We start from the raw sequence: 10,664 nt of genomic DNA on the forward strand, positions 1-10,664 counted from the left end.
ATGCTTAGCCCATCACAGTGTAAATGTACTTGCTTATATGACACTTTCCTTTTTCCAGGCTACAAAAGAATCAAGGGCATGGGTCAGTTTTCAAATAATTTTGGATTCCTAATACAGAGAATCCAGCATGCATCCATTTATTAATAAACATGTACTAAAGTAATATATATATGTGTGTTTATATATGTACATACAGCTATATATATAAATATATATGCTTATGTACATATGGCTAAGTAATTTTTTTCTTTCAAATACATTTTATCATTTTGGTCTGATTTCTTTTTCTTCAAACCGTCAAAACAGCAAAACCAATTATTTTATATACCTTTACAGGATCATCTTGAGCAATGTTAAATCTTTATAAGGAAATTCTAATTTTAAATGCACACTGAAACACTGACTGGATTTTTAAATATGACATTTCTCAACATGAACATTTCTAAAGGAACTTATCTTTGATTTTATAACAAAAGCCAATAGGAAAATAGAATCTGATATATTCAGACTTCGTTATGGGCAGTGGGTCAAGAATTCATTTCCAAACAATGGATACTTGATTTTCATTCCCAAAATATTCCTAATTCTGAAGATACTTAGGCCAGCAACATAACTTAAAATATGCAAAGTTCTCCTTATCCAGCCTGTTCTCTAAAGCATAGATAATTCAGCCAAATAAAATAATATACACAACTGTTAAATATGAATAACTATGCTGACTGCCAAGAGCTCACAGTTAAAATAGTGCATGTTCCCAAGCCATCAATCACTATGGTCACTTCATTTATGTTCTCACTTTTTGTTTATTTAAATAGGACCTTGCCAAAAGAAGAGAAATACTAGGATCTATTTTTCTAGAGCCTGAAATCAATGGATCATTACTGTTTATAGAATGGGGTGTCTATGTCTTTGCTCTTATAAAACAGCATCTACTCCCAGAGTTCTATGGTGGTCACTGTAGTGGCCAGTTCTAAATTAAAAGAATAGGAGAGGAGCACCTGGGTCACTCGGTTAAGTGTCCGACTTCAGCTCAGGTCATGATCTTGCAGTTCATGAGTTCAGGCCCTGCATCAGGCCTGGAGCCTGCTTTGGATTCTGTGTCTCCCTTCCCTCTCTGCCCCTCCCCTGCTGACACTCTGTCTCTCTCTCTCAAAAATGAGTAAACTTAAAGAATTTTCAAACAAAAAAGAAGAAACATTAAGAAAAACTAAGATATGGAGACAAACCAACAATAAAGCTAATCCAAGCCAACCTAAACTCCACCAAGGATATAATAAAGAAATGAGAGTGGCCCATGATAGGGAAGCCTAAGTCGGCTGACGACAGGTTGGTGATCTGATGTGAGCATGCATGAATGCTCCCCTCTCTCTTTTCACTTGAATATGGCCTCATATGCACTTAATCTACTGCTGCAAATGGACTCTTCCTAAATGACAGGGCTAATCCAGTTACTCTTTTGCATGAACTCCCCAATTCCTGTAAGATACAATTTTCATTTCTGAAGTTCATATATACCATATGCTTTAATCAAATTGGACTATATTCCTTTGATATATTAAGATTCCTTCTCCTGAGCCTTTATGGACACACACGTTCTGCTTGGCTATCCCCCGTTTTGTCTCTGCATCTTTACATCTCATTCATCAAGCCTTCCCCAGATCCACCTTTGCATTTTCTCTGACCTCCTGGCACTTTCCTTCTCCCCTCTCAAGGCTCTTTACCATCTTCTGTGATATGAATCCTTTGCTGGCATGCTTCCTGTCCCCTACCAGACTGAAAATTCTCCAAGGGCAAGACTTGGATTTGCTTGTCTTGGTATTCCATACTATGCTGTGCTAAAACAGGTCGCAAATCATTTGCTTTTGTTTTATTGGTCTGTGGGCATCAGTTTGCTGATCTCCATCAACCTTCCCTGAGTTAGGTGGTGAGCTGATTCTAAGAAGAAAGAGGTTACTTGGCTTAAGAGGTGCTGGATGGATCATCACCATCATCTCCTGTGTCCACTAAGAACTTCCTAATGAGAAGGTCATGACCACATCACAAGTGTCAACTAAATACCTGGCTTAAATGATCAAGTTGCTGCTCTCTGGAATGATTTAAGACTGCTAGAAGGACACGGAAGGCAACTGCAACTAGTGTTTGTCTAGCATCTACTCAGAGCAAAGTATTTTGCCAAGTACCCTATCAAAGCAATATCAGCGTGTGAATTTACAGAGGATCTACAAAGTGATACGTATTATCCACGATGCTTTAAAAACAGTTTCTCTCAACCTTTCAGTGGTCCTTCTGTTTTCATTTCTCCTACTCTCTAGATGATAAAACTGAAGTTTGGAGAATTGGAGCAATTTGTTCAAAGTCCTGTAGCTAGTCAGTAATTGAAAAGAATCTAAAATCAAGTATAATTCCAAAGCTTATTTTTCATCTGAACATAATTTTTTGAATGGTTACCATTAGCACAGTTAAGTATTAATTGTATTACTGTTTCAGCTGTTTAAAAGTAATTACAATGAAAAGGTTCAAAAGTTGATCATATATGCATTTGTTTTATGGAAAAATGGCTCTGGGCTCATATAAAACTTAGAAGTCATACATACAGACCATTAATGATAGCAAGGGGATATGGTCTATGTTCAAGGTGCATTTGGAGTTTGGGAGAGACAACAATTTGTTCTGCCTGAGGCTTAGGGATCAATTTATATAAGAATGACACTGGGGCGCCTGGGTGGCTTAGTCGGTTAAGCGTCCGACTTTCGCTTAGGTCATGATCTCACGGTTCGTGGGTTCAAGCCCCGCGTCGGGCTCTGTGCTGACTGCCAGCTCAGAGCCTGGGGCCTGTTTCAGAGTCTGTGTCTCCCTCTCTCTCTGACCCTCCCCTGCTCACGCTGTCTCTCTCTCTCTCCTAGAAATAAATAAAACATTAAAAAAAAAAAAAAAAAAAAAAAGAATGACACTTGTGGTGAGCTTGGCTAGGAGTGAGAAGTGAGAAAGGAAATCAGGGGACCTAATTCTAATAAGATGGGTATAGTGTGGCAAGGAGTGTGGTTGAAATCCAGGAAGGGACTTGAACAAGAAGGACTCTGAACTTTGTATCACAGGTACATGTTTCTCAAACTCACTATGTTAACAGACTTTCTCTAGGAAAAGAGACAGTCTTTCTCTAGACTTTGGACAAGCTCTATTTCTTGCATCAGGAGTCAGAGGGAACATTCGTGCTGGTATAATATGGACTGTTAAAAAGTCTTACAGTAAAAAGCAAACAACAGAGAAAAAAATCTGTTGAACTCTGCATAATGCAGCCAAACTGCTTTTCAAAAAAACAATTCATAAAATTATTGTTTGGAACACCTCTTGGGAGAAGCTGGTATTGGCAATGGAACGCCACTGAAAATTTTAAGCAGGGGGTAACACAGGGTTGCATCTTAGAGTAACTGTTCCAGCAGCAGTGTGAATTATAGATTGAAAAGAAACAAGGCTGGAGACAGGTGATTTTTTAAACAATGACATCAGTATTTAGCATATCTGGAACAAAGCAAGTTCTAATTCATGTTTTTTAATTAGAGTGAAATTTGTTATTTGACACAATTAAACCACCTGTGTCCACAGAGGCCAAGAAAGTACCTTTCCAAAAGACTGTAATCCAAAAATGTTTCAGAGGAAAAACAGATATGGGAAGAGGAGACCCACTCATAGACACTGGGGTAAACCGTCAAAAAAAGCCCTGGCTAGCCTGGCTCCTTCTTCTGTGTCTCTGGAGAAAACTTGAGAAACAGCCTTTGGGTTCACTTCTCCAGGAATATAGTCCTTTTCTAAATTTCTTAGAATATGAGGCCTTAGAATGGCTTTAAAGAAATTACACACTGCCAGACATGGCTTGGAGCCTGGCTGGGTAGGAGGACATCACTCCCACTTTACAGCATGCTGGGGGTGGGGAGTGGGCCAGACTCACCCACCACATTAGGGAGGTGTGTTTCTCCTGTGGGCTCTGCCCTCTCTCTTTCTCCTTTAATTCCTACACCACCACCATGAGGTAGGCAGCGCTGCTGCCATTTCATGGATAAGGAGACACACTCCCAGGCCATTTTTCTCGTCTCACTGAATCGTCAGAACAACACTTTGAGCCACACTTCTTCACCCCCATTTTTATGGGGAAAAAAAAGAGACCCTAAGGCTGAACAGCAAATGAAAGAGCCAGGATTCATACTCAGGTTTCATACCCACCATTTTCTTTGACTGTTTCTCTACTTGATCCACTTTGAGCAATAAAGACTTGAGAAATCATTGATTTTATGTGTAGAGTTCATTTGAAATGAAATAAAACTGTTGTCTCTAGATATCTGAATCTTAAGGTATATGTTTTCTCTTAGTCCTTTTCTCTCTTTCCCCACATACCATCTCCTTCCCCTACTGAGAACTCAAGTCAGCAAGCAGAGCAAGCAAGGGGGCAGGCATAAACAGGGACAATGTTTTCCTAAGGGATGTGCCATGAGCCCAGCTACCATCTTGATTCAGGCTGCCAAGGTTAAAGGGCACATGAGGCTAGTCTACAGAGCTGCTTTCCATATACAGCAGAGAGAACAGTGTACAGTTTTTAAGAGACATGGAGGTTTGGCCAAGAACACAGTGCTTATTAGCATGCAGTGGATATTTGATCATTGTTGACTAAGTTGAATTTAGTGTTTTTATACACCCAGGAAAAGTTTCCTCCAATTGGGAACAATGGTAGCTCTACATCCTTATGCATAAAAATAGGCGAACTTTGAGATTCTATCTCAACCATTCAAGACTTACAGTACAATCATTAAAAATAACTCTAAAATAAATGGCTACATGTGGTAAGGCTTGCTCTAACATTACTAATTCATTCTTCCCCGAGAGGAATTCAGCATTGTAAACTGATGTGCAGACATGACATCTAAATAGACAGTTTTGCCATGCCTGAGTAAATATTAAATCACATTATCTGACAATCCTTGGGGAATGGCTTTGCAATGTCAAGACAATGGGGAAATGATGTGAAATCAAGTTCATAGAAATTTGACTTACATGTTCAAAATAATGAATCTGTCTCCTTGAATGTTTATAGGGAGAATATTATAATCCAAAATGCTTACACAATGATAGCAAGATATTTCTATGAAGATGAGGGGGGTTAAAATGAAATGGATGTTAGCCTATCTTAGTGTGTGACCACATTCATGTATGCCTTCAGGAAGCAATCTCCATGCTTACCACATGCTACACACTGTGCCAGGTGCTGAGGTGCAAAAAGGAGGGCATATGTGGTCCTTGTCATGTAGGGGCTCCCAGTCCAGTGAGTGATGGCTGTTACTGAAGCATGAATAGGGCGCTAATCGAGGACCGTGGAAGAGCACTCTTTCTGTAAAAGGCATCTGACACTTGTCTCGAAGGTGAGAAGGAGTTCATGAGTGGGGGTGCATAGTAGGGGTGAAAGGCATTCTAGATTCAGGCTTAGCAGTGAGAAAAGATAAAATGTTCAAGGACTGGTAAATATTTAGTAAGCCAGAGCTCAAGGCAACTGTGAGCCAAGTGACATAGAGAAGATGGAAGGGCAGGCAGGGATCAGATCTTAACCTTTTAGGACAGACCTCAAATGAGGGGCAACCGGAGTGGGAACTGTGTCGAAGGTCTCAGAGAGAGCAGACAGGAGTCAAGGCCAGATCTAGGTGACCTGGAAGCCATCCTCTATCTTACACCACTTGCTGATTAAAGAAATAAGTTGTGACGCTGTAGTTCAGGGGCAACAATAGATCCCTGACCTCCAGGTTGATTTGGATCACCCTCCTGAAGGAGAGGGTGAGAAAGTGACCAAGATCACATTCTACTCATTATTCTCCATGCTCAAAGACCTCAGTTTGATTTCATCTGAGCTGGGCCAGGCCAATGACTGCAGCAAGTATTAGTTTTGAGCACCTTCGATGAAGGAGCAGTCACACCCCTGTCCTATCCATGTGTACAAGATTCACAGGGTACCTGACACTTCCTCATAAGGGCAGCCTGCAAAAGTTGTTAATATGCACCAGCAGCTGTTCCACAGTCCCCAGTTTAAGAGTCATAGCTGTCACAGGCTAATACAGCCGGACAGGAACTTGGAGTGGGAAGCCCATCAGGGCCAAATGACTCACAGTCCAGCTAACCCAGGGCTTCCCTGAACACATGAGCCCAGAGTGTCCCACTTGGGAATCTTTCTCTTTTTCCTAAATTCTCCAATATACAGAGAGGGTCAGATGAATATCCTCTTAATCCCATTCACCAAGGCACAAAGGACACAGTATCTCCACCTCTCAGCCTTCCCACTGAGTTCCCCCAACCCCTGTGCCACCACTCAGATCCTGAAAAGATATCTCAGACTACTGTCTGCCATCTGCTCCATCACAAAGCACCTTTGACAGGCAAGAGCTGGCAAGATGACTCAATGGCTCTCACACTGGGGAGAAATAGAGCCACCGGTCTCTTTCTGTGGGGAGCCTCACCGCTCCCCAGTGAGGGCAAGCACACTGGAGTGCGCACTTAAGGGAGAAGAGCCTGCATCCAGCAAGGTAAAAGCACATTTACTAGGGAGGAGCTGAGCCTCCAGAGCAATCAAGGCATTTCTAGTGTTCTTTCCCCAAGAGCTCTTTGGACCACAAATGGCAGAGCACTGTGTTCTCCATCCATTCCCACTTTGGATATAGCTTCACAATCTAAGATGCCAGGCACTCTGCCCACACAAGGCGCTCTGTCCCTGGGAAGCCCCCTCTCCTGCGGGAACACAGCCGTGTATCTTGGCCTGCCCTGGAGCCTAGGTCATTGTAACTTCAGCTCCTTCCATGTTAAACTGAACAAAACTGGGCTGAATACTGCTGCACGGGGAGTTATTTCAAGCCTTTAACATAGTGACTCCACTGAAATGTAACAACGCTGTGAAGTGCATAGGACAATGTGACTCGTGGGTGACTTTTACATCCAGCTCTGCTAGGCCGGCTGTCCCCATGGTACCTCGATGACTTTCAGTCATCAGCTGCTTGCCTCCATGTGTGTAGAAATGGAGGGACTTGGGGAGATAAGAAATGGGCCTTTTGAGGGTAAATGTGCTCACAGGCCAGAAGTGGTGCCAAGAGGAAGGAGTGTTATGAGGACTCTCTATGGTGCTCTGAGTTGTTCTGGCTTTCCCCAGAGACCATGGCAAGCACAGAGCCATCCTACACAAGGTTGAGCCAAGACGGGAATGGAAGGGAAGAGTCCCCTTGGAACAGGACTCTGCCAGCTGCCTAGAAGGCCACCTGAATGTCTGCTATAGTAAGAGAAGCCCCTTCTGAAACAGTAAAGACCTCTCAGCAAAGACCTCAGTATCACCGATCCATCCCAGGGCAGCATATCACGAACAGGTTGAGGGGATCGTGGTAGAGCACTTAAGGAGGGAAGAAGCCAAGCTGGCATTCTTAAAAAGGCATTTACTTGGTCATCCGCCATAATGAGTCATTTTTTCCCCATTTTTTTTTTACACTCCCACACCTGCCATCACCCCCTACACCCCATGTCCAAGTTGTGTCTTAGGGATGAATGTGATCTTGCTTGTCTCTGTTCCTCAGACTTCTTTGTTGCTTTGTTTGACTGATTCTTTTAGCAAGTTACACTGCCACAAACCACTTCCTGGAGCCCAAAATATTTTGCTACCTAGATATACGTTTATATTTAAAATCTTTCTTTTGTTGGAAACCCTAAAAGACTAACGTGAAGGTAACATAAAGGAGATATGTTCAGAAAACCAGAATGAAGTCAAGGAGTCAACACACCATTTAAGGAGAAACAGATGGAAGGTGACATTTGAGATATCTGAGGACAGAAAGTTTATATATTTTAATGTATGAAATAGAGGTATGGAAATAATCTAACTCTGATACATGGCTATTTGGATTCTCTGCCTAAAAAGACCGGGACCATAAAAGAGATGGAAAGAACAAGTCTGAGCCCCCTGCTTCAAGGCAGGGCAATGCTGGAGGACTGTGTTCCTTTGATTCATTAGGAAGCTGAGTTGACCCATGGAAAATTCAGCTGTCAGCTTCACATTGAGTCCTACATGAACAGAATCATCAACTACCCCTTCCTGAAATCGTGTTGAGAACAAAAATCAAGATCTATTTCTGGAAAAGAGCAAAGCAGAACAAAACTAGAGATGAAACCCCCAAAGGAGATGTCAAACTGTCCTGTTAGGAGGTATGGGTTCCCCGATAACTAGGCATGTGTCTGTTCACAGCCTCTCTGATGCTTGCGTAATCTTTCCAGAACAATCATAAAGTGACAGAGCAGCCAGCTCTCTGTCAGAAGTTAGCTCAGCATGCAATTCTGACCATCCAACTAGATCCAGCTCTGAGTTATGCTGAGTGAAAACCTGGCTGCTGGATGTTAAAGACAGAAGTCTTTAAAAAACAGTTGCCTGTAAACACATCAGAAGGCAAAGCTACATGTTGCAGTTAACCTAACTACCACAGGGTCTTTTTTTTTTTTTTTAATAGTTTATTTTCAAGTTGGTTTCCACATAACACCCAGTGCTCATCCTCACATGTGCCCTCCGCCATGCCCATCACCCCCCTTCCCCTCTCCCCCACCCATCAACCCTCAGTTTGTTCTCAGCATTCAAGAGTCTCTCATGGTTTGCCTCCATCCCCCTCCCCAACTATTTTTCCCCTTCTTCTCCCCCATGGTCCTCTGTTAAGTTCCTCCTAATCCTCCTATATGTGCAAACATATGGTATCTGTCCTTCTCTGCCTGACTTATTTCGCTCAGCATTAACACCCTCAAGTTCCATCCATGTTGCTACAAATGGCCAGATTTCATTCTTTCTCATTGCCATGTAGTATTCCATAGTATAGATAAACCACATCTTCTTGATCCATATGTCAGTTGATGGACACTTAGGCTCTTTCCATGTTTTGGCTATTGTTCAGAGTGCTGCTATGAACACTGGGGTACATGTGCCCCTATGCATCAGCACTCCCCACAGGGTCTGTTTTCAATGGAGGTTGGAGATGGATGGGTGAGAGCTAAGAGAAGAGACAAGGATGACGAAACTACTGGTGACTTGTTTGTATAGTACAAACAACTGCAAGTTGAGGTCATGTTCAGAATTATGCCTTCTCTGCATCTTTCTGAAAGAGATCACTTCCTTGCTTTAAACAAATGTAGCACTCAAGCTCATGCCTCCACGTTATCATTGCCTTATAGGACTGAAGCATATGCTTACAAGGGTTAAAAACAACTTAAAATATATTAAACAACATTTTTCATTGGCATCTGAGCAACAGTGCCCACTCCTGTGATCTTTTTGTTTGCTGGGGCTTTTCATTCCTCTTTGAAATCTCTCTTATAAGACTTAAACCTTCTTCTGAGGTGCACATTCAAAAGACAGAAGAAGAAAGTGTTTATCAGAAAGGTGAATTTCCAATTCCATCTTGTTCCAGCCTACTTTCTTTTCAGCCATAGTGCTTTCTGGAAGTTGCAGAGCTTTCACTTTTAAAATGAGGTCAAAGTCCACTTCATCACAACTTACCTTGGAAGCCCGGAAAGAGAAGGCTGTGGACTTGGTGTCTGACTTTGCCCGGTCCTGCAGTATAAGGCCTTGGTCCTCTGTCAAGGCCAGGTAGTGGCCTGTGGTGAGATGCCGGAGTCGGAAAGCCTGGCCCCATCTGATGTTACTGCCACTCCAACTGGGCAGATGAAAGAGACAAGAAACTGCATTTACACAAAACTAAGTCTATTTCAATATTTCTCCTGTGCTTTCTTCCACATGCTAGCAGACTTATAAGCCCTCTGGGGTTTATCCCCTAAGGGACAAAGCACTGGTCTCCTGGATTGGTTTAGGATTTTAGGTCTGCTGGCAACTCAGCATGGTATTTTTCTCGTGGCCTCTCTTAATACCAATGAGGGGGCACCCTTGTGCACTGTTGGTGGGAATGCAAACTGGTACAGCCACTGTGAAAAACAGTATGGGGGGTTCCTCAAAAAATTAAAAATAGAACCACCCAATGATCTAATAATCATACTACTGGGTACTTACCCAAAGAACACAACAACACTAATTCAAAAAAATACATGCATCCCAATGTTTATTGCAGCATTATTTACAATAGCCAAGATATGAAAGCAATACAAGTATCCGTCCACAGATGAATAAGTTTGTATGTTTATATATATAGATATATACACATACCATACCTTTTTAATACACACACACACACACACACACACACACACACACAGGAATATTATTGAGCTATCTAAAAGAATGAGGTCTTAACTCAGAAGTGGACCCCAAAATATACAGCCAACTAATCTTTGACAAAGCAGGAAAGAGTATCCAATGGAAAAAAGACAGCCTCTTTAACAGACGGTGCTGGGAGAACTGGACAGCAACATGCAGAAGAATGAAACTAGATCATTTTCTCTCACCATACACAAAAATAAACTCAAAATGGATAAAGGACCTGAACGTTGAGACAGGAAACCATCAAAACCCTAGAGGAGAAAGCAGGAAGCAACCTCCTTGACTTCCACCGGAGCAACTTCTTACTTGACACATCCCCAAAAGCAAAAGAATCAAGAACAAAAATAAACTATTGGGACCTCATCAAGATTAAAAGCTTCTGCACAGCAAAGGAGACAGTCCA

General features: G+C 42.1%; 1 protein-coding gene across 1 annotated transcript in view; it reads right to left on the minus strand.

Annotated features, from left to right (window-relative positions):
* The window catches only part of RYR3 (ryanodine receptor 3), a 364,667-nt gene that overhangs the window by 276,541 nt on the left and 77,462 nt on the right, over window positions 1-10,664 (minus strand). Inside the window, exon 10 of the mRNA XM_039247258.1 lies at window positions 9,548-9,704. Coding sequence (XP_039103189.1) covers window positions 9,548-9,704 — 157 coding nt within the window. The remainder of the gene's footprint in view (window positions 1-9,547; window positions 9,705-10,664) is intronic.

The sequence above is a fragment of the Hyaena hyaena genome, unplaced genomic scaffold, assembly GCF_003009895.1.
Source record: "Hyaena hyaena isolate Hyena2069 unplaced genomic scaffold, ASM300989v1 scaffold_292, whole genome shotgun sequence".
NCBI classification, from domain to species: Eukaryota; Metazoa; Chordata; class Mammalia; order Carnivora; family Hyaenidae; genus Hyaena; species Hyaena hyaena.